The sequence below is a fragment of the Pezoporus occidentalis genome, unplaced genomic scaffold, assembly GCF_034315485.1.
Source record: "Pezoporus occidentalis ecotype Australia unplaced genomic scaffold, CSIRO_AGI_Poc_V1 ctg145, whole genome shotgun sequence".
NCBI lineage: Eukaryota > Metazoa > Chordata > Aves > Psittaciformes > Psittacidae > Pezoporus > Pezoporus occidentalis.
Window position 1 is genome coordinate 2745582 of NW_026913263.1, and position 23821 is coordinate 2769402.

The window sequence follows — 23821 nt, forward strand, 5'->3', positions numbered from 1 at the left end:
TGAGAGCAGGACAGGGCAGCAAAACCTTGGGGCTGGGGGAGCAGGGAAAGAAGCATTTTCTCTTTTCAAACAGGAATCCCCAGCGCCAGCCCCTTCCCTTTGCATAGAGCAGCCTGCAGGCAAGCATGTCCTTCAATCACCCAGGGAACACCGAGAGCAGCAGCTGTGACCCCGGGGGGGACAGGAGCAAGGCTGGGGGACACGGCCCTGCTGCTCCCATCCTCCACTGGCAGCCCTGGGGCTTGATAAGGACATGGGGAAAAGAAACACCAACACCCCTGAACCCTCCCCATCACTCTGCCCCAGGTGCAAGAAGCCATCCTGATGTTGAGAAAAGGAATGAAACAGGAAGAAAGAAAGGGAAGAAAAACCTAGGCTGAGACGGAGGGAAAGACCCCCCGGTCAGCGGAGGGGAAGCTGGGCAGCGCTGCGGGGATGCTGTCCGTTCACCACCCGCTCCTGCGGGATCTAACTGTCCTCGCCGTTCTCGCCCGGCCCCTTGATCAGCCGCTTCTGTCCCCGCTTCCCCACGGGCCCCTTGGGCTTGGCGAAGGCCTGCTTGAAGGCGTGCTGCTTGGGGTGCACCTCCTCGTAGAGGAACTCCGCCGTCAGCTCGGCTCCATCGTCGATCTCAATCTGTGCCCAGGAGTGGGGGTTAGCAGCTCCCTGGGGCCTTGACACCCACTTGTGGGGCACTCGAAGCCCCCCTGAGCCTGGCAGTGGGGCTGGACCAAGGCTGCAGCAGGGTCCCTTGCAGATGCCCAGCACAGGGCTCTGCTCCATCACCTCTGGGTGGGCTCACACTTACCTTCTTGGCTATCTCCAGGCAAAACTCTTGCTCCACAGTGTCCAGCAACCGGCTCTTGCAGCTGGAGTAGAGCATGCGCTCCTTGATGCTGCATTTGTACCCAGGCATGGAGTAGATAAAGACTGCAAAAGAGAGCAGGGCTCGTACCCCTGTCTGAGATTGTGGCTAGGGAGCACCAGGCAGCTGCATCCCACCCCGATCATGGCTTTCCCGGCCCTGAGGGTCCCAGTTTACTCAGTGACAGAAGGTGAGCCATCCCACCCATCAACCCTCCCCAGTGCCATGACCACAGCACCCAGAGCGCCCTGCAGCATGCATGGCAGCACCAGAGGGTTTGCCAGCACCCACCACAGGAGGATGGCAACTGGTAACCAACTCAAGGCCCCCTGCCACACCACCCCTATCCCCATCCCTGCTTGCTCCCCGTGAGCGATGGTCCAGGGAGAGCGGGGCCCAGCGCAGGTTCTAACCAGCCATTGCCAGTGCCGAGGCACTCACCGACAGACTCCAGGTAGTCTCCCTCGTGCGAGTGCTTGTACAGGAAGAAATGGTAGCGAGCTGAGTCCTGGGGGATCCTCTTGGGCAGGTCAGCGATCTCCGTGGGGCTTGTGTGCACCAGGTCAATGGTCTCCCGCTCCAGATCCAGCTTCTGGTGGACAGAGGGGATGGGGGAGCGGACGGGAGTGAGTGGTGGCAGCATGAGGCAGGGCAGTGGAGAAGCTGTGTGAGGGACCTACCAGCTGGATGTAGTTGATCTTCTTCTGCTTGAGCGCCTGGATGGCTTGCTGAGCATCCGACTGCAAGGGGAAGGCCAGGCCCTGCAGGGTCTGGTGCTTGCTCTCCACACTGATCTCAGTCTTCACCTGGGGATGGAGACCACCCGAGCGTCAGGGAGAGAGCAGCAAGGGGTGCACAAGGGACAGAGAGGAAAACCGGCCAGTCCTGCAGCAAAAGGCTTCTCATCCGAGGAGCTGCCTGACACCCAGCGCGAGGGCATTAAACAACCAGAAGTCAGCCAAGCTCAGGGTGCTGATGTTTGTCACCGCACCGCTGCTCTGGGAGATCACCCATCCCCAGCCATGCACCCCGCACCCCATCACTTCACTGCAGCAAAAACCAGCTCAAAACCAACATTTCCCAGTGAGCCCCTGGTAGGGATGCTGTGTCCAACACTGGTATGTGTCCACCTCTGACCACAACCTGCAGATGATAGGGAAAGCCCTGAAATCACAGTGCTCGGCTGCATGGGTCCCTGGCAGTGAGGAGGGCAAGCCCCTCCCCGGCAGGTTTAACTGCAGCAGACAGTCATTGCCTCCTATGCTGGAGCTGGGGATTGTAGATCCACACCTTGGAAAGATCCCAGCCACCGTCCTCCCCGCAACCCCTGCCAGGCAGAGGCTGCTGCTCCTACCCCAAGCAAACACCCTAGTCCAGGAGGCCAAACCCCACTTCAAAGAGGGAAGGGAATGAGACTGTGGAGACATCGCATCGCTCCGGGTGCCTCCACCCAGCTCCAGCGGGGTCCCTGCCCGGGACTGCAGTGTGCCGTGGGCCGGCAGTGGGGAAGGGGGGCAGGACGCGGCAGGCGCGGCATTACCTCCTCGGGGCCGGGGTACTCTACCAGCGATGGGCAGCAGCAGCAGCCCCCCACCATCTGCCACAGAATACAGGGAGACGGCGTCACCCCGACAGCGGAGGACCCCAGCCCACCTCAAGACCCCCCCAGGTAAAGAGTCCAGCAGCGCTAACCCAGGTGCTCTGCAGTGAGCACGGGTCCCTTTCCATTGGGATCACTTTGGGGGATTTTGGATAAAGACAGTCCAGCCTCTTCTATTACACTTTTTCTTCTTTTCCCTCCCCCTGATAAAGGAAGAAAAATCAAGGCATGCCAAGAGAAACACAGAAATTTCAGCTCACAACTCAGAACCAGCTGGGCAGTGCCAAAGCGGATTTTGACACAAGGCTGCCCTTCGTTACAGCAGCCCTTTGGGTACCCACACCCCAGGGAGATGACGGACCAGGTGCCCGGAGCAGAACATGCAGAAGAACACCTCCAGGAGAAGGACAAAAAGGGCATCAAGCGGGCAGAGCAGCCTACCATCTCGGTGCTGGAGTCCTGGGAACAGGAATCCTGCGAGCGTGGGGAGAGCAGACACACTGTCAACAGCACCCCGCGCAGGGATGGAGCGGGTCTCGTGTGGAACGAGAAGGGGTGGGGGACACACGGGCATGCCAGGGGGATGGAGGTGTACCCTGGCTCTGCTGGAGGCCAGGGAAGGATTTGTCCTGGCAGAGCAGGCAGTGACAGCAGCAAAAAATGACAGGGCAGCCATCAGCACTGGGCAGGAGCAGGACAGAGCCCTGGGCCCCGGCAGCCCCACATGCAGCACCTCCACTGACATTCCCATGCCTGTGCCCCATCTCCTCCCAACCAGGGTGGCCCTAAGCCAGGGTCTGGAGGAGGTCCCGCAGTCGCAGCAATAGATTTTGGGCCATTTTCTGCAGAACAACATACACTAAAGCTCTGGAGGGCGGAAAATGCCCAAGCCTCCATCCGTTCCAAGCGTCGCGGAGGATGAACAGGGTGTGATTGCGCAGCCCTTGGGAAACAATTGCTCAATGGTTATGCAGTGCCAGGAGGTCCGGCTGACCCCCAGGCTCTGCTCTCCTACCATGACCCCCAGCTGCCGTGGCAGCAGCAAGGGCCCGAGGGGAAGCACGTAGGGGTTCAGAGGATACAGACAAGTTCTCCTGGTCCCACCCTGTGGAGAGGTGCAGTGCAAGGACATCACTACTGCCAACACCTCCAGATCCTCATGTTTCTCCTCTAAAACAGAAAAGGGGCTGGGAGGGTTGTAGCGGATCTGGAAAGACCTCAAGCTGTAACACGAATCACGCAGAAGTCCGAGAATCCCAAGATGTGGAAACTTGTCCTAGCAACACCAGCTCCCCCCCATACTGCTGCAGTACCTACTCCTTCCCTTTCCAAAACCATGAAGAACTGGCTCACGGAAACACAGGGCACAGCCCAGGAAGCACGCATGGGATGGCTGAGCCCATGCCTCATCCCAGCCCTGGCCTTGTTGGCAGCAGGAGGGATATTTATCTCCTTTTCTTTAGGTTAACTTTTGTCCTGCTCTCTCCTCATTGCTGGCATGGTGCTGACCTTGGCTCTAATGACCATTTCTATCTCATAATGAAACCTTCATGGGGGGGTTCTAGCAAAGCCTCTGCTCTACCCACCCACCGAGTCGTATGAATTACACCCCCTTACATGCTGCAGTGGCACGGCCACCTCTTAATTCTCCTGCCTCATCCCCCAGCTCCAAAGCCACCTTCCTCTCCTCTGCTGGCTCCCCTGCATGATTCTGAGCCTGTGATGCTTCTAGAAAGACTTCCCACTCATGGTGTTAAGGGAGATCAATGCCAAATTCAAAGCCACTTCTTAGCCCACAGTCAGCCAACTTCCAGCTCAGTAAAGCTGGCAATGCATTTTCCAGCTATTTAAAATACATGCATGCATACATACATACACACACACATACTTACAGCAAATGGCAGGGTTTTGTGAGCTCCCACCCAGCGAGCAAGCAGGAGGGTAGCTCACAACATTGCCTCTGCCCATGCAGTCCTCAAACCAAAGGAGAAGCTTGGCTCATGCAGCCTAAAACCTGCTTTACCAAAGGCTGAGCACCCTCCCAGGTGAGGTGCAAACCCGAGTCCTTCCTATATCAGTGTAAAAAGTAGCTCTGCCAGCGCTGAAGCTGCTGCCATGCAGCCGTCGCCTCCCTGCTCCTGCTCTATTACTGCTCTTCCCCTCACACCTCTTCTCCCCGCTCAGCTGGTGGTTGAGGAGGATCCCGAGGGAGCTTCTGCCAGCCTAGAAACTCAGCCACCTTCATGGGGAAGGATGCAGACCTGGTCAGCATCTCAGAGGGTTGAGCATCAACAGCATTAGAGGAGAGCAGGTCCGCACCACCACCAGCACCTCCAGGTGAGGGGCACAGCAAAGCTCGTGTGAGCTGGTAGCTTTTAAAGACACAATGTCCCTTATGTCACTTTCCAAATCCTAACAGACTGGTTGAACCCAGGGGGACGTGAGGGGTCCTGAACTGCCAGCGGGGGCATGGGCAGATATGTGGAAGTGCTGTGGTCAGGGCTTGCATGGGGGCTGCCAGCCCTCGCTGCTGGCTCCCACGCCCTGGGTCTGCTCCTCCAAATGAAACTGCAACGTGCTCATGAGTGCAAGGGCCTCACAGCCTATGCACAATGTAGAAGCACCCTGTAAGCCTGCAGGCAGTGAGCAGGCTGGGGGCACTGCTGCAGTGAGCAGGGTGCTACGGGCTGAGAGCTCCTCCCATACAGCTGCCTTGCATGGCTCCAGGAACTCACTTGAAGCTGCACTCACCCAAAGCCATGAGTTTCCCCTGGGGAGGTGAGCATGGCACTGATCTCCCATCACCTCCTGCTCTGTGCTGCCCCTGCACCAACACAAAGACCCTTTAGTGCAGCCACTGCTCAGCTGCTTCCCACCTTTGGATCCACTGGCAGAAAAACATCCATTTTTCTCTCTGGTGTTGACTGATCTCTGTGGCCCAAGGAAACCAAATGGTAGCAGCACCTTTACCCGGCTGCTACATCTCATCTCACAAAGGCAAGAGTGGGAGGCAGAGCATGGCAGATCAACCAAGAAACAAGCACCATGACCACTTACCTGGGCCGTATGACCCTGCAAGACACAGCCAACTACTTAACCCTGCAGCAGTGCCCAGCCAAGGCAATGGCACAGATGCCCAAAGATGCCAAACAAGCTGCAGAGCCACCATCAGCACCTGTCTCTTCTCCAGGCACAGGCACCAGACTGGATCCTCCAGCACAAATCAATCCCCTCCTGGCTGGCAGCTGGGATATCTATGCTAAGACCCACTCAGTGAAGACCACTCCTTGGTAGTATCTCCCAAACACCCCTCAAGTGACCACCGATGAGCCCCACAGCCCCAGCACAGGCGGAAGAGTGAGGGATGCTCCTGTAGAGAGGAAGCCTTTCCACAGCACCTAAGTGAAATCCTCCCACCCCAACAAATACTGCTTCTGGGTGGTTTTCCCAACCAGTGAGCAGGATGCCTTTCCCTGCCTCATGTTTCACAGCACCACAGATGTTGGCACAAGTGCCATGAGATGCCACTGGGGAGACAATGCTGTTACAGCCTTATTTGCCGCCAACCCTACCCCATGCCACTTCCACATCATTTTCCAGTGCATAAGCCCCCATATTTAGCTAAGAGCTGTATTGCTTGTGACAGCATCCCTCATTTTTATAGCCACAGAGGAAGAGTATGGGAAAGGATGCCGTGCAGCCCAAAGATAAGTCTGAATTCTTCCTGCCTCCTCCATGACTTCAAACTCAGCTCTGGCTTTTGCCCCAGTACCTAGAGGTTAGAAACCGCTGCCTGCTTTCAGCCTCAAACCATCTTCTGAGTGCCACTTACGGTGAGCAAGACAGAGCCCTGAGCTCAAGTCCTAGCAAGTGTAAAAAAAAAGCCAGTCTCTAAATTCCTCTTTACGCCACCAATTTGGCTGTGAGGATGCTCGGTCCACTCAGCGAGGGCAGGAATGGGTTAAACGGCAGAGGTGCAAGAGAGCGCAGTACAAATGAGCCACTCTGGGGTGCTCAGATGCTTGCTCCCTGCATCCCACATCCCTGTGTGCTCTGAGGGTCTCAGGCTCCTTCTCCCTGGGCCGGCAGACACCCACCTCATTGATGCGGATCTGCTGGAGCTCCTGCTCGGCTGCGGTCAGCGGGGCTGGGGCAGAGCAGGACGACACATGCTTCTGGTAACCGCTCAGGGACACGTCCTCCTGCAGGCAGAGGGACAGGGACGGGGGAGTGTCAGGGGTGGTCATTGCTGCCGGGCTGGATGCGTGCCCAGCCTTGAGGCTGCATCTGAGCAGCCCAGTGCCTCCTGGGCTCTCTCCTTACCAGGACGATCAACCCGAGGATGCCTTCATGCAAACCCCACGCTTTACATTTAATTTAAACAGTGCCCACGACCACCCATGCCCATGCAGACCACCCTGCCCCTTCCCAGACACCCATGGCTGTGTCAGAAGAGAAGGAGAAGGCTCCCGCCAAGGCAGCCGAATAAAGCTCTCACTGCTGAAGTGACACCGCCACCCCCTGGTGCTTCTCTTCCCACTCAGCATAAAGCTCAGGATCTCCTAGAAGCCTTCCTCCCACCTCTTCCATGGTCTCCATCACGGACCACAGCCGTGCAGGCAGGACAAAGCAGTAACAGCCACCCAGGAGACTAAAACAGGGTGGGGGACAAACCTTGGAGCTGTTCCCCTGCCAAAATAACGGCATCCACGTTCCACCCGGCTTTGGCACCAAGCCTGGAGTAGGCTGCCAAAGCTCAGCGCTGAGCCCAAAAGGCTGCCAGGAACCACCACCATACCTTCACCGTTCCAAACATCTCATCCTTTATGTGCCCCCCGCCAAACTCCTTCTTCACCGTCGCTCTGGTGGCAGCGTACAGCATCTTCAGCCGGACCTGCGCAGGGAGGGAGGTGCGCAGCGTGGTCAGAGGAGCATGACGGGACCACAGAGCAACACCTCCCCACAAGGCAGAGCCGTCCCACCACCGGCTCTGTAAAGCTCAGCCCCTCCTGGAACAACCACCCGGTTTCTAGCTCAGGCTGACTTCTACTGCAGCACCTCCAGGCCAGGAGCAGCCAGGAAAACCCACCAGCGCCGTTTGCAGCACTGCTGGTGCACAGCGCAGCGCCGCCAAGCACTGCCCAGAATCCACCCGTTCATTCTGTGCTTTGCTTCCCATCCCGGAGCTCCAGCACATCATTTCTTGCCTGCGCTCGGGCAAATACCACCAGAGTCACCTGAAAGTGACTTTTGCCTTTTGGCACTTCTTTTACATTGTTCTGTAAAACTCAGGGAAGAATTCTGGCTCCTTGGTGCACCGTCCTTCTGCAAATAAGACTCTCCACAGTTTGTTGAGAGATGCATATTAAAATATGTATTATTATATACACATGTATATGTACATGTACACGCAGGTGTGTATCACACATGAAACTATATTATCATAATTGTATATGTGTGCATATAATAATATCTGTATGTTAGATATATCTCAACAAATTGCAGAGTCTTTTCTATATATGTGCGTTATAATATAGAAAATAATACATAACAACATATAGTTGTTATGTCTATATCAAATATATTTTTATATATATGACAAATGTATATATTAACTTGACAATATAGATCATATAAAATACATACAATATATAGGTATGTGTGAATGTGTATATATAAATACATACACATACATATATGACAAGCACACATTAATACAGCAATAAATATTGATCCCACTGAAAGCCCATTATGGAGATGTGCTCAAGAGGACTGTGTTTTCTAAGCCAGTGCTGGCATCCTCTAAACCAGCCCCCATCCAACCAGCCCTTTGGTGCCTGCTCTCCAACACCATCTCCAGCCCCACAAGGCACCCAGCAGGGGTCAATGCTGGCCCAGCCACGCACAGCTCCAAGGGAACCAGCCTGCCTGGCCCTTTTTAAGGCTGATTTTGGAGCCGAGCCCAGAGCCAAGCCAGCAGCCACTGTGTGTCAGCCCTCACGTGGAGCAGGGCCAGGCTGGACACGAGGCCAGGCAACTCACTGCCAGCACCAGCTCTTCCCTCTGCTGCTTCTGGCCAGAGCCATGGTGGGACGTCTCCATCCCAGCCCTGTGGTCCACTCTGCTTCCCCCTCCACATCCCAGTCCCTCCACCTCCTCACACAGCTCTGCAAAGGGAACAGAGACACGGTCCCAGTGTATCTTACTGTGTCTTAAAGACTTCGCCCATCCCAAAGCAGTTTCCACTTCTTAACCTGGCGCGGTGATGGAGAGTGTGAACAACCTTCCTAAGCCCCAGTGCGAAGTCAGCCTGGCCAGCATCTCCTCCACCCTCCACCTCCCAGGGCACACCGTGTCCCCAAGCTGCGGTGTCACGGTGCGGTGCGGTGCGGTGCAGTGCTCACCGGGGAGCTGTCGGGGGACCAGGAGATGAAAAGCCACTCGTAGCCCTGGGCATTCTGGCTGTCCAGGCGGTACAGCACGTAGCACGGCTGCTGCTCGTCCAGCAAGGGCAGCACGAAGGCGTCGTAGTCAGCATCCCAGCGCCGGGACAGCTCTCTGTGGGCCCCCAGCACAAGCTGTTCTGGAGAGATGGAAAAGGTGGCGTTAGGTGGAAGCAAGGCTCACCTTGCAGGACCATGCGGTGCCTCGTCTAAGAGCTCACTGCAGCTCCAGCACAGACGCCAGCGCTGTCCTGCCGAAAACCAAATGATGATCTCGAGCCATGTGCAGGACTGTACATCCCCAGGGATGACCCCAGGAGATGCCACTGGGGCTGGGGCTGCTGTGGAGGGGCTGGTTTTCTGCCAGTATCCCACTGCCTCCTGCCAACCATCTCCTCCCCTCCCATGCTCCTCATCACTGAGGTCTCCTCTCTGGAGACCATCCATAGCCTCCTTCTGCCCTGCTCCCTCCAGCCATGTAGTCCCCAGCCATCCCTCCTTGCTCATGGGAGAAGGCAAGATCTCCTCCATCTCACCTGGACAAGCTCTGGGGGCACTAGAATACCTCATCAGGGACATGAGGAAACACCTAGATTTGGGGTGTTAAGGAAAATAAAGGTCCCATAGCAAAGGCCAGGACAATGAGCCAAAGCTGCTCTCACTGAATTCCCCGTAACAGAGGGGTGAAAATCAGAGCTGACACCCAAAGCCCTTGTTTGTGAGGACCAGGACTGTCCCAGAGACCCCAGTCTGTGGAGGGACCATGCTGCCAGGAGAGCCCCAGCTTCTGCAAGTGACCTACATACTTCACACACGTGGTAGCAGCTCAGGTATCTGGAGGGGCATTTTTCCAGCTGCTGCGCAAGCACTGGTGGGGATCGGAGCCCCATGAGCCAGGCAATGCTCAGCTGGGATTTAAACCCTGGTGCAGGCACCCTACGAACACGAACCCCCCCTTGCGAGGGTCAAACCAAGCTTTGGGGTGGCTGGATGGAAAATGATGGCGCTGGAGATGATCAGTGCTGGCTGCTGGGAAACAACCTGTATTTTTATTCCATTTTTAGATGTAGGAATGTCTCTGGGGGGAGATGTTTGGACTCAGAACAAGATGGAGAAAAGCCTGGAGGTGCCAAAGCAAAACGAATCGGTTGGGGCCTTGGACAGTTGGCACTTGAGGGGATGCTCAGCCTGGCATGCACCCTGCCTGGACCTCTGCCCCGCTGCCCATTGGGAGCCAGAGAACCCCTGGCCAGGGACTCCCTCCCCTAACCCATCCAGCTCAGCAGCTCCGAATCCCACGGCAGGAAAGCTTTGAAGGAAAATAGCTGAAGAATAAAGAGTTTGGGATGAATTGCTCTTTCCATCCAAGCAGGGCATTCCCCTGCCCACAGCAGCGCAGCCCTTCCCTGCCCAATGCCATGGAAACTGCCATCACACACTGAACCCATAATTATTTGCACACAAAAGCACAGGCTACCAGTAGAGTAAGGACAAGGACAGCAGAAAAAAGGTGCTGAAAACACTTTACCTTCAGCAAAATTACCTGTTTTGAGAAAGAGAAGTATAAATCCCTCAATGTACCCCTAAACTAAAGCCTTGTAATCAGATCTGTGCATCGCAAAGACCTGGAATCCTAAAAAGACCACAAGGAATTTCATCTGGCCAAATTCATGGGCAGTTGACGGGTGTCTCCATCTGCCAAACATCCCAACACCTCACCCAAAAGGCAATCGTGCCAAGTCACTCCGGGCTATTCCCAGGCTGCTTCCCCCTGGGCTGGAGGAGCCACTTACTCCCCTTGCCTGCCACTGGGCTCTCTGCAGTTCTGCTCATCCCATTTAGGGCCAGATTTTCCTCCTTGGGAAGCACTGGGAAAGGGAAACACAGAGCAGCCGCCCTTGGGCAAAGCATCACTGTCAGCACGGGCTGTTTCAGGCTCCACTTTTGCAGGGCACTGCAACTGGACAAAGTGCAGCTGGGAGCACGTTTCTGGCCCTCGAGGTACCCCCAGCACTCACTGCAGGCAGGCTGCCTGGCTCTGAAGCGCCCCTACACCTAAAACCATGCTGGACCACAAGCTGCTTTCACACCAGAAAACCATTGCTGACCCTTGGTGCACATCCTCATCCCCACCACTCCTCCTTCCAACCTCAGCTTCTTCCAGCAGGTCCCTAAAGACAATATCAAAGAGTTCCCAAAGGGCTGCTCAGCCACAGCTGCTGTCCTGGGGCCCCAGACACAGAGCATCTGCCACAAGGCTCCTTGCACCATCTTCCTGTCCTTCCATCCACTGACACCTGCTCCACAATGCCCCAAGACAAACAGGGCACAAGGTCCCCTGAAAGCCATCGAGCAGAGCTAGAGGTCCCTCTTCCACATCCCCTGCACAGGCAGGGCAGCTGGCTCATCCTCCCCACACACCCGGGGACACATCCCACCCAGGGTCTGCTTGCTCATGTCTGCCCATCCGGCCCCGACATCTGCCTGGCCACTTACTACTGCTCAAAGGTCCTTCTCTGGTGGGTAGCAGCAGGCTGATGGCCCCAGTGCTACAGAAAGGTGGTGGCCAGAGGCCAAGCACCTCGTTCCAAGTGATGCGGGCAGGCAGACGGGAGCTCTGTGTGCCAGGCTGGTGGGACCACCGCCGCAGTGTCCCCAGCAGGCCAAGCCCTTCAGCACAGAGGTGCTCCCTCCTCTCCTCCTTCCACCTGCTGCCCACAGGGGCCTCGGGCTCCGCTGCATTTCAGAAGCTTCTGCAGACACCCAAGCTCCTCCAGCAGCGCCCACGGCTGGTGCAGGCCAGAGGAAAGGAGCCGGCAGGGTGGGAGAGGCACACTGTGAAGCACAAAGCACTGCCAAGTGACGTTGGTCCATGCAGCACGACGATGCCACATTGGACAGATAAAGACATCCCATTCAGCCTGAGTGGAGATGGCGGGACGTGGTTTCAACTGAAAGTAAAAGGTCTCCCTTGCTGGCATCACTGGCCACAACCCAAAGTCAGTGGCACAAGCTCTAGGATCCTAAGGCCAGGCTCAGGGGCATCTGTGACTTCTCTTAACACAAACCCAATTCCTACTTCTTAAAAGAAAGGGAGCCAAGAAAGCAAAAACGTTGTTGAAGATGCTCAGAGAAACAACGTAGACATCACATCCTAACACATGGAGACCTCGCCGGGGCAAACCCAACACCACTGAACTCTGCACTGGCCCTGCTGATGCGCCCCATACATTTCAAGCCATGCTACTCTTTGAAATGGGCCTTTGTAGCCCCTCCAAGGCCAGCACGGGTTCCTAATGACTATGTCCACCTCGACGTCCTGATGGCTGACCCGAGGGAGGTGATGACAGCAGCTTGGCAGGACATTAACGTCCCTGCTGCCTTGAGAAACAAGTCATTCATATGCAATTGTATGAGGCTGAGGTGATGGAAAACCTACACCACGGAGGCTCCCCGCTGGGATGTTCAATCAGTGCTTTGCTCCACTTGTTTGTTTGATAGATGTAGAGGCCACCCAAAGGCATGGGACAAACATGGGCAGACTGATGCCCACAAACTCGGCTAGGGGCAGTCCCATGCATGAGAGCAGAGGCTAGGACAGGATGGGTTTCCGAGTGTAGCATCCCCTGTGGGATGCAATCCGGGTCCCATGCTGAGCCCCACACCAAGAAGCACCCCCTCACTCATCCCTGCCCTGAGCATCCCCTTGCCTGGCAAGGGACACCATGTCCAAGGAGGAAGATGCCGCCTATCACCCCTGAGCAAGGTCCCATGCCACCCACCACTCTTGCACAGCTCCCGCAACACAAGCAGCAATACATGCAGCAGCAAAAGTCCCCCAGAGCCCACCCAGCACCGATCCCAGATGCCAGCAAAGCTGCTGCTCCCCAGCCTGGAGCCGCCCCAGGGCTCCAATAGCTGCTGCTCACCAGCACACCCACATTTTGGGCTTGTATTTCAGGTCTGGGCTGCCACGTGCCAGGGAGCCCCAGCAGCGTTTTCCTTGGGGTTTCCAAAGAACCAAGCTGGCAGCACAGCGCCAAAGAGGAAAGGAGGAGAGACAGAGGTGAAACAGAACTGACACGGTGTAAATCAGAGCGCTTAAACCGCACTTACCGTCCTCAATGATGACCTTGATGAGCCGCACTGAACCGTTTCGGGCTTTGGCAAAAAAGTCCCTTAATTCCGTGGTGGCTGAAAGAACCAGAAACATGGTGATGAGATGTGGCAGTGGAAGCAGGCACTGGCTGCTTGGCACTGGCCGGGGGGGGAGCACCTTGGAGGAGAGAGACTTAAAAATAGCTAAAAAAATCTGTCTTGCCCCCAAAAAAGAGGTAATAAAAATAATAACAGAAAACCCAAACAGCTGGGGGCAAAGTGCTGCCTCTCCCCGAGGCGTCAGAGTTAAACAGCAGCTGGGAGCACATGTGACCCAGAGAACTTGATACTTGGCCTGCGTGAACATAATCACCCAAATTTAGACGATGGCTTGGCCGGCGCAGGCACGGAGAGCTCAAGTGACAAGTTTGCTCTCTTCACGAAGCGGTAAGGCTTGGACACGGAGGGTGGCTGGAAGATGTCCTGACAGGTTGCGACATCCTGGGCTTGTGACACGTGTCAGGGATGCTGCTCCTGAGGTGGCTGGGACGAGCGTGACTCCAGGCTGGAGGCACTGGTTTGAAACTGAGCCTCTACAGAAGGGAAAGGCAATGGTCCCAGGGTTCTGCTCCAGAGCTGGAAGCGCTTTGGTTGCAGAAGGTTTTTGGGGAGCCACCTTCCTCCTCACCCCCCCTCCCCGTGCACCAGGCACCAGCAACCAGCCTTTGCCATCCGACCAGGGATAACGGCGAGCAGTGGATGTTGAAGGGGCAGCCCATACCAGTGCTGGAGCCTTAATCTGCCCATCCTGAACACATCACTGGTGCAGAGCTCCCGTCCCACCTGGACATGCTACCTGGGAAGGAAATGTCCAAGAGATGCAACTTGGAGGGGCACAGACCCCCCAGCGAGGAGCATCTCCCAGGCTGGCTCCCCCCGAAAGCCCCTTTACATGCTTAAGTTCTTTCCTGATGTGGCTGCACAGTCAAGGGGTCCTGTGAGTTCGAAGCCACAGGCAGCTCTCTGCTTGTTAGAAACACTAAAGAAACCAGCGCTGCAAAGATTAGAGACCTGGGCAGAAGCCCCTTAGTCCACACTGGGATCTGCACTTGGAGTTGCCACCAGCAGCTCCCCGCTCCCAGCACTTTGCTGTGCTGCCTGTCCATTACTGACCACCGAGCTAGAGCTGCCCACAGCAGGAGGGAGCCCTGCACTGGTCCCTCGGAGCCTGACAGCACCCATGGTCAAGGCACTTTGCAAAGAAAGCCACCCCTACATCAGCTGAAAGGCGTTGGACAAGCCATCTCCTGCCACCAAGGGCTGTACCCGTTCTGCTTCAGCCCCACCGGCACGGGTACCACTCTTTGGCGAAGCCCCCCAGCATCACCTTCGGGGGAGCCTCGATGTTACCCATGCCCTGCCCAAGGGACACAGGGGCGGCTCTCCTCCCCTGCAGACGGCCCCCCAGCCCCCAGGGAGAAGGAGTGGGCACAGATTTGTCCCCACGCACAAACACTGATGATGATGCAGGCAGAGAGATGGGACAGAGGGATGCCCTGGGGAGCCCCCCAGGGAACTTCTGCCTGTCCCCCCAGTGACACATCTAAGACACATCTGCCCCACCACCAGCTCAAAGCCTGCCCTGAGCAGAGAGATGTCCAATGGCTTCCCCTCCCATAGAGAGAAGAGGCACAATGAGAAAGAGCTGCAGCCGATACCCTGCCAACAGCAGTGCTCCCATACAAGCCCAGAGATGCCACCCCAGGGGGAACGGGCACAAAGACACTCCAGTGAAGGCACATCAGTTGCTAATGGCATTTTAGGGGACACACAGAAGTTATTGCTGGCATAACCCCACCATGAGCAAACCATCCTTCTCCCTCCATCAGCATCGAGGCACATAGCTCTCCCTGTTCCCAGAGCAGACCTTCATCCTCTCCCAGTGCCGGCTGGGAGCTCACCCTGCTCCTGCTGTTGCCACCCAAAGATGCTCTGATATTTTTAGCCCCTTTCCCCATTGAGAGTGTCTGTTTCCTCCTGGCAGCATCTGTGGTTACTGCAAACAACACGAGGCGGAAGAGGAGGGAAAAAAAAGAGACATTTATACACCCAGAAAGCCTCATGCAGGAGACAAAAGCTCCTAATAAGCACCAAGCTTCACTGACTGCTATTACACTACCAAAATAGGAGAGAATAACATCAGTCATGGATGTTTCTACAGCACAAGCTTCGGAGGAGAAAGATGAATGTCCTGCAGTGCTAGCTGGCTGCAGATCCCTCCGGCCTGAGCCCATCCTTCCCAGAACACAAGGGGTCAGGAAAATCAGGAGTCTGTGCAAATACAACCCCCCCATGCCACCTGGAAATGCTAGGAATGCCAAGAGGTGCTGGGCTGACAGCCGGGATGACTGACAGCTGAGTGACTGACAAGTGACAGCCGAGCACTGGGACATGTGTAGGTACAAAGGGGCTTAAGGGGATGGGGAAAAGCACAGATGCTGCTGGAGAAGCTGAGTGCAGGATGGGAAATACTGCAAGGATACTGCCAAGGAGGGAGATGCTTTCCAGAGGACGCAGCAGCAAAGGTTTCAACAAAACCTCAGAGCAGGCTTCCAAGCTTTAATTCTGCTGAAATAAAGAAAAAATAATAACAAAAGAAAGCGTTCTGCTGAAATTAAAAACCAAAGTAATAAAAAACGGCAATTTTCATTTAAATATAAAGATCACTGGGGTGTTTTTGATGTCCCCTTCTGTCTCCTGTGATACAGAGCCAAGAGCCAGTGAGCCAGCAAGGAGGGAGAGGAATAAGCCAGAGAGGGCTTTCAGCACGAGCTCAGCAACTGCTTCATTGGGCATGATTACGACTTAACTGGCACAGCAGACGTGATGAGCTGGCTCGCATGCCATATTAACACAGAATTAGATGGCCAGCTCTGGAAGACATGCAGGGAGAAGACCTTACCCTGAGATGGAGGCAGAGATACCAGTGGTATCTTGCTGCCAGGAAGTCTCCAGGACCCAACTCCAGGGCTGAAAAAGCCATGTGTGGGGAAACCATACAAAGCAGGGAAAGGGAGGAGTGATGGGGCAAAGGACTGGGCGGGAACCCACACGTCCAACTCACCCTCTAGACATGGGGTCCTGGAAAATCCTGGAACAAGGCCAGAAACAAACCCAACTTGGGCTATAGCCAGCAGGGATCTACTATGGGCAAGTTGCATGAGATCAACCCAACTTCCTCCAGAAGACCCACAGACCTGTGGGCTTCAGGAGCCCCAGCTCAGCTTTTAAACACGTCTCCATGTGTCAGAAGCCAGTTTGGGAAACACGCTGCTGGTGAAGCTCTATGGCAGGGGCACAGAACCGCACGGATCATGGAGAGAAGGCTGAGGTTCTGAATGACTTCTTTGCCTCAGTCCTCACTGGCAAATGCTCTGACCACACCACCCAACACCTGGAAGGCAGATGCAGGGACTGTGAGAATGAAGACCTTGGGCCCACTGTACAAGAGGATCTGGTTCGAGACCATCTTAAGAACCTGAACACACACAAGCCCATGGGACCTGATGAAATCCATCTGCGGGTCCTGAAGGAGCTGGCAAATGAAGTTGTGAAGCCACTGGCCACTGTATTTGAGAAATCATGGCAGTCAGGAGAAGTTCCCATGACTGGAAAAAGGGAAATATAACCCCCATTTTCAAGAAGGGGAAAATGGATGACCCAGGGAATTACAGAGCAGTCAGTCTCACCTCTGTGCCTGGCAACATCTTGGAGCAGATTCTCCTGGAAGGCATGCTAAGGCACATGAAAGTCAACAAGGTGCTTGGTGACAGCCAGCAGGGCTTCACTGAGGGGAAATCCTGCCTGACCTATTTGGTGGCCGCCTGTGATGGGGCTATGGAACTGATGGACAGGGGTAGAGCAGTTGATATCATCTACCTGGACTTGTGCAAAGCGTTCGACACCGTCCCACATGACATCCTTGTCTCTGAATTGGAGAGACATCAACCTGATGGATGGACCACGCGGTGGATAAAGAACTGGCTGGATGGCCGCACACAAAGAGTTGTGGTCAATGGTTCAATGTCTGGCTGGAGACCAGTAACGAGTGGTGTCCCTCAGGGATCGGTGTTGGGACCGGTCTCGTTCAACATCTTCATCGCTGACATGGACAGTGGGATTGAGCGCGCCCTCAGCAAGTTTGCCAATGACACCGAGCTGTGTGGTTCGGTTGATACGCTGGAGGGAAGGAATGCCATCCAGAGGGACCTCGACATGCTTGTGAGCTGGGCTGATGCCAACCTCATGAAGTTTAACCATGCCAAGTGCAAGGTCCTGCACCTGGGTGGGAGCAATCCCAGGCACAGCTACAGGTTGGGCAGAGAAGAGATTCAGAGCAGCCCAAGGAGAAGGACTTGGGGGTGTTGGCTGATGAGAAAATGAACATGAGCCAGCTCCAGTGTGCACTCGCAGCCCAGAAAGCAACCGTGTCCTGGGCCGCATCAAAAGGAGCGTGACCAGCAGGTCGAAGGAGGTGATCCTGCCCCTCTGCTCTGCTCTCGTGAGACCTCACCTGGAGCATTGTGTGCAGTTCTGGTGTCCTCAACATAAAAAGGACATGGAACTGTTGGAACAAGTCCAGAGGAGGCCACGAGGATGATCGGGGACTGGAGCACCTCCTGTATGAAGACAGGCTGAGGAAGTTGGAGCTGTTCAGCTTGGAGAAGAGAAGGCTGCGTGGAGACCTCAGAGCAGCCTTCCAGTATCTGAAGGGGGCCTATAGGGATTCTGGGGAGGGACTCTTCATTAGGGACTGTAGTGACAGGACAAGGGGTAACGGGTTCAAACTGAAACAGAGGAAGTTTAGATTGGATCTAAGGAGGAAATTCTTTCCTGTGAGGGTGGTGAGGCACTGGAATTGGTTGCCCAGGGAGGTTGTGAATGCTCCATCCCTGGCAGTGTTCAAGGCCAGGTTGGACAGAGCCTTGGGTGAGATGGTTTAGTGTGAGGTGTCCCTGCCCATGGCAGGGGGGTTGGAACTGGATGATCTTAAGGTCCTTTCCAAGCCTGACTGTTCTATGATTCTGTGATCTCTCAGTGTAGGAGGTGCCAGAGGTTGGATCAAGCAAAGTCTCCTGGGCAGACCCAGGTGGTGGCTCCAGGTTTAGTCCACATTTCACTGAATACTTCTGGCACTGCAATAGCGGTTCCTGCAGCTCTGAGGAGGGAAGCTAGAGGAGACGGAAACGCGCCCTGGAGAATTCACCGTTCTCTTGGCAGGCTGGAGAAATGGGCTGGGAAAAAAAGAGATAGGGTGAAACTCAACAGGAAGCCAAGCACTGTGACCAGGAGAAGGACCAGCTGCAGCGACGCAGGGCAGGGTCCAGCAGCTACAGGCAGGAGAGGTGGGTCGCAAGCCGAGGTCAGGTTAATCGCTTCATGTTATTGCAGGCAAAGCCATTTGTGAAGGTGCAAACAAGAGCATAACCATGTTATTTGGTGCTGACGAGGCTGTGGGCACAGCACAAACAGCATGTCAAAGCTCAGCATCTGCAAGGAGCAAGGCACAGGCTGGACAGCACGTATGCCACAAGGTGCAGTGCGCAGGAGCAACTGAAGGAACCAGGGCTGGTCAGCCCAGAGGAGAGCAGAACCAGCTTGTGCTTTTCTAGCCAGAAACATCAGGTCCCAAACTGGCACTTGGGGAATCTCCTGATGGGAGTGACCAAACCCCAGGAAGGACAACGTGCCCCCATCCCTGCCCTGGCAAACCTCCAGGGATGCTGCTGCTTGGAGGCAGGGTGAGCTCAGTGGCATCATGAGGAATCTTCTGGCCTTTCTACAAGGCACCCCAGCCACCAACCCTCCTGGTGGGCACCCGTGCCTCCTCATCCACCCTCCCATGACAGCCCCAAGATCGCCTCCAGCAGTCGTGCAGCACCTCTCTGTCTCCAACCTTTTGTAGGCTGCAGATGAGTTGTCCCCTATTCATGAGCCACCTGCCTTTAGCAGCCCACTAACAGCAGCCCACTAAGAGCAGCCCACTAACCTCCCAGCCCAGCAGCTCTTGCCACCCGTTTGGGACGGAGGACTGAGCAGAGCTGGCACCAGGGCATCCAGGGAGATCGTGGTTTGTCCAGTGGTGGCCTTTAGGTGGCTCTGACCACACAGGCAAGCTGCCAGAGAAGAGGAGCTCACGGTGAGAAGGCACACGCTTGCCTTAAAACGCTGCGAGACGGAGCAGCTTGTGGGTACCACCCTGCCACAAAGCCGCTCCCAAACCCGAGCCTTTTTGCTGGTGTTTACAGCCCTGACAAGCTTATCTGAGCAGAGCCGGGCTGGAAGGAGGCTGGAGGGAGACAGAGGCACCACGCACTGAGAGCCGTAGCCACAGCAACGGGCTGGTCTCTCCGTAGGGATGTCAGGGTGCCTGCGGAGCCGCCTGCACAACCCAGGGAAGCACAGGAGATGGAAGTGAAAGCCCCACCGCCCCCCTGCCCCTCTTCCTCCTCCATCCTCTCACTGACTTGTTGGGGGAACAACAGGTTTTCAGCTTATCTGACCCTCCCAATCCCCCCGCATCCCAACGACAGTACCCAGCTCCCAGATCAATAATGCATGCTCCCTGAAACAGATGCCTCTCTCAATACATTGAGTCACCTTGCACTCCCGACGGGAAACCCGAGCCTCTGGCCATCAATCTTTCATTCCCTGGACATAATCTTCAAGTTGATGCGACTCCAAGTAGCTGCTTCCCTTTCACTGTGCAGGGCACAGTGTGCCTGGGATGCAACAGGGAGACAGCCAAAAATCCAGCCGCAAACCTGGGCAAAACTTGTCCAAGCTCCAGGGATGCTTGGCCAGACAGTAGTCAGGATGTTGATGGGTAAAACACAGTTACATCTGCACCTACAACTCTTTCCCTGTGCAAGCAGCTCTGCCCAGCTCATTCCAGGGCATCCAAGAAAGGGCACAACTACATCAGGCACAAAATAGCTGTTGCTGCTGCTAAAATTCCTCCTTTTCAGTCTATCCCAGTGTAAGTCCGTCACGCAGCGCCTGCTCAACACGCCTGCTGCACAGAGCTTTTCTGCTGACGGCTCTGCCTGCCTGGTTTAAGCACTAAGAGGATTTTATTCCTCACCATGGAAAAAAAGAAAAAAATATGTCCTTGCAGGAAACCTTTTCTCTGGGAAAAAGCTGCAGATGTCGGAACAAAACAGAAAGAGGAGGGAAGGAAAATGGCAAGAGAGGACACTGCAAAGCTTTTCTCCCAGTTTTCCATGGGGCTGAGCGGTATCCTGCAGGATTTCATGCAGAAGACTCCCGGTGCATACAGAAAATCCTGCCCAGAGACTTTCAGCCACCTGCCTGACACCAGCCTCATGCCTCTCAGTACTGGGGTTTCCACACACGTACCAGGGACCTGCCTCATCTCCGCTTCGCCACCTCGGACTGGAACTACTCAGCCCTTCCATCACTCCAGGTTGCGCAGCATCCACCCTGTGAGCAGCATCAGTTGGACCCAGCTGGCAGCATGGCACCTTGGAGCAAAGCAGAGTGCCAGCACACACGGTCCTGCCTTGCCTGCAGGTTGCTGTTCCTTTCCTCTGCCAAGTAAAGGCACCACTGGCAGCACTGATTTGAGTGTCGGGAAGGACAGGGACACAGGGACAGACCCTGGCAGCGACCTCACTGCATTTACAGCCTCTTCGTGCACACTTTCTGAGGGAAGCCCTGGCCTAGTATCACCTTCCTAAGGTTTTAAACTCAAACAGTGAAAGCTGTCCCCATCTAATGCAAAAATTCTCACTGAATCCTCCCAGCCGTAGTCAAGAAGCAGATTTCCAGCCCCAAAAAGCCCACAGCAACCCTCGATAGCTTCCAGCTACCTCCCCAGCCCAGCAGTCTCCATGGCAGCCCTGTTTCCTCACCAGAACCTGAAAGGAAGCTGCCAGATACCTAAAAAGATAATAATTAACCTCTTGCCTCTCTGTGAAAGGCTCAGCCCTGATTAAACACCCCGAATCTGCGGCTGTTCACTGCCATTGCTCCCCGTCTCCGGGGACAACCCGCTTCTCCCCAGCAGCCGGCATGACTCGGTAGCATCGCAGCAGGGGCCTGCTCTGGGGGCTCCCCATAACCCCATCACCCTGCTCTCACTGATCTAGCACAGGGTCAACCTAAATCTCTCAGCAGCTTGGCCACAACCTCCCCTAAGCCAGCCGGCAGCAGGTCCGATCGTAATTCACCAGGAGCAAATGCCTTCCTGCAAATGTGGAGAAATGGGAATGCAAAACCACAAAGTGATGTGCACACAAAAATAACAAGGCCTCAGAAACCAGAAAGATGCAGAAAATCCCTCCTCCTCCTCGGCAAACAACAGATGTCAGCAGAGGGGATGAAAGCAGCAGCGGGATTTCTGTTCCTCACCCGGTATCGAATCTGCTCTCTGTCGAGAAGAGGAGTTTAATTTGATCACCGTGCCAGGGTGGGGAGGACTGAAATACTTCAACCCCCCCACCAGCATGGTTGCCTTAAAACCCAGAGCACCCCCAGGAGGGGCAGATTTGCATTCAGAGAGGAAACAGCCGCTTCCTGGAAGAGGGACCACGCAGCAGGACATGGAGGAGAGAACCCCAGAGCTCAGACAGCCAGAGATGCCCAAGACGCTGCGAGAACCAACACCCAGCACAAGGTCTTCTTCGTGACCACGGGAGGGTTTCATGCCACCCCTGGGGGATCTGCTGCCGGGCAGAGCTGTTGGGTCTATCCCCACCCTGCACTGGGCGCAGCTCCCCAGGGGAAGTCAAAGCCTCTTCCCCTTTCCAGCAGAGCTGCTGATAGGGCACGTAATGTCCTCGGGCAATGACAACTCACTGCGACTCCCAGAGCGGGGTTTGCCTCGGTCGGTGGGCAACCAAGGTCGATGAAGGTCCTGCTCTCAGAGAGCAGCTCCTTGGCTTCGCTAAGCCAGAGCATCCCCAGCAGCCGTGGGGGTGCCAGAGAGGGCGGCATCAACCAGGCGCAGAGGGGAGCAACAGGCAGCAGTCCCCTGGGGTTCGGGTGGCGAGACAGGCCTTGCCTGCACCAAACCCCACCAGAGAGCTCTGCAGAGCTGGCGCACGGAGGTCAGGGGGGTGCATCCTGCTGGGCTCTTTTAACTGTAGCTTTTTTTACAGTGGGGAGCACATTCAGCTTCAGGGCCTCGGCTTAAACCAGCAGCAGCAAACCTGAGCCCAAAAGCTGTCAGCTACCACCGGCGCTCCCAGGCAAAGCAGGAGAAACATCTAAGTGCCATCACTAACCACTTGTCAACTACGGCTCCTCCACAAGCACCTGGAAAGGAAGGATGCTTTCAACCATGCACTCAAGGAACAAGGATGCTCTTGCCACGTAGGAAGAGCAGCCACAAACCCCACACCCTTGTGTGAAGGTGCTGGCTGTGAGGAAGGGAGCCGCAAGGCCGATGTCCCAGCTCCCCTCCTGGGGCACACAGCAGTGCGAGACTGGCACGGAGCAGGGCTTCAGGGCCAGCTGCTCTCACATCCCTGCTCGCATATTGATTCGGTTACATAAATTATGCAGCACCTCTACTCCTGATTAATATCGTTAATTGAGTTGGCAGCGCGGCGCAGGAGGGAAATACCGTGCGGGCACACTCACACACCGAACGCACCCATAAATGCAAAAGCTGCTGTCTGGGGGTGCTGGCCGGCCCTGCAGGGAGCGAGCAGAGAGAGCGGGGAGCTTCCCCCCGACACCACGGCAGCAGCCGGGCAGGAATTTCCCGAGGCTCTCTCTGCACCCCCGCCGGGAGCAGGCTCAGGGCCGGGGCCGAGCATCACCCCGTGGCGGGCAGATGCGGCCGGGGGCTGCGGCGGAGCAGCTCTGCGGGGGTTAAGGTGCTGCCGCAGCAGCAGGCGCCCGCACCAGCGGTGTCACAGCGGCGTCCTGAGCATCAGCCCAGACAAAGGGTGAGGAGAGCCCCTCAAAGGCAGCAGCTCCGGGAGCCAGACCCCTCCTTCACCTTCCACCAGCACCCAAACGCTCTCAGCCTGGCTCTACGCCTCCCCCACCCCCTCGCTACTTGCAGGGAAACCTGCCGGCTCCTTCGGGAAGGTTCATCTTACCGCCCCCACCACCGCTACCGCGACACCGCCGCGCCGCGCCGGGGGATGCTCAAGGTGCCTCCCGATGGGCGTGCGGAGGAGCAGCCCGGCTCACGGAGAGCGGTCCGAGCCCTGCCGAGCCCACCCCGAGGGAAGGGGCGCGGGGACCCAGGAGCTCGGCGGGCGCCGCCTACCGTGGATGCCGGTCTGGTGAGTCATGGCTCGGCTCGGCTCGGCCCCGCTCCGCTCCGTTCCGTTCCGCTCGGCTCCGGCTCCGCCGCGTCCCGGGCAGGAAACGGCTCCGCGGGCACCACGGCCGCTTCCGGAGCCTGGAGCCGCCGCCCGCACCGCGCTGCGCTGCCCTGCACCGCCTGCACCGCCCCGGGGAGGAGCCGGGTCCGCGCTGCGGCGCCCCCTGGCGGCGTTCAGCGGCAGCACTGGAGGCCGGGCCGGGCCCCGCCATGGCAGCCGAGTGGCTGCGGCGGCTGCGGCGGGGCGGCCCCGCGGAGCAGCCCGGAGGGACACCGGGCACGGGGCCGGACCCTCCGCCCGCCGCCCTCAGCTACCGCCGGCCCAAGTTCCTGCGTGGTGGCGCCGAGGAGAGCCCGCGGGACAGGCGGGTCGTGCGGGGCACCGGGCCCGAGCGGCCCCTGCCCTGGGGGACGGGCTACGCGGAGTGAGTGCGGGCCGGCAGCGAGGCCGC

At 56.5% G+C, this 23821-nt stretch overlaps 1 protein-coding gene across 3 annotated transcripts; it reads right to left on the reverse strand.

Moving 5' to 3' along the window:
- Positions 1–322: 322 nt before the first annotated feature.
- Positions 323–23473, reverse strand: TWF2 (twinfilin actin binding protein 2). Of its 3 annotated transcripts, XM_062610310.1 has the most exons (10): positions 23313–23473; positions 13025–13102; positions 8870–9048; positions 7264–7359; positions 6563–6667; positions 2907–2939; positions 1546–1671; positions 1307–1457; positions 809–930; positions 323–636 (listed from the first exon to the last, which is right to left on the reverse strand). In XM_062610310.1, the coding sequence occupies exons 1-10, from the start codon at positions 23335–23337 to the stop codon at positions 469–471; spliced, it is 1083 nt and encodes a 360-aa protein (XP_062466294.1). In that variant the 5' UTR covers positions 23338–23473; the 3' UTR covers positions 323–468. The 3 variants fall into 3 exon arrangements, with proteins under 3 accessions (XP_062466294.1, XP_062466293.1, XP_062466291.1); XM_062610309.1 differs by lacking the exon at positions 2907–2939; XM_062610307.1 differs by lacking the exons at positions 323–636; positions 809–930; positions 1307–1457; positions 1546–1671 and adding an exon at positions 1678–2462 and having other exon boundaries at positions 2558–2939.
- Between the last annotated feature and the right edge of the window lie 348 nt (positions 23474–23821).

Bases quoted from the DNA above. Each gene is read 5' to 3' on its own strand.
- TWF2 (XM_062610307.1), bottom strand. From the start codon at position 23,337: ATGACTCACCAGACCGGCATCCACG. The intron at 9,049-13,024 runs GTAAGTGCGGTT...CCATCTCTCCAG, and splicing joins CAAGGTCATCATTGAGGACG to AACAGCTTGTGCTGGGGGCC. The intron at 6,668-7,263 runs GTATGGTGGTGG...CTCTGCCTGCAG, and splicing joins AGATGTTTGGAACGGTGAAG to GAGGACGTGTCCCTGAGCGG.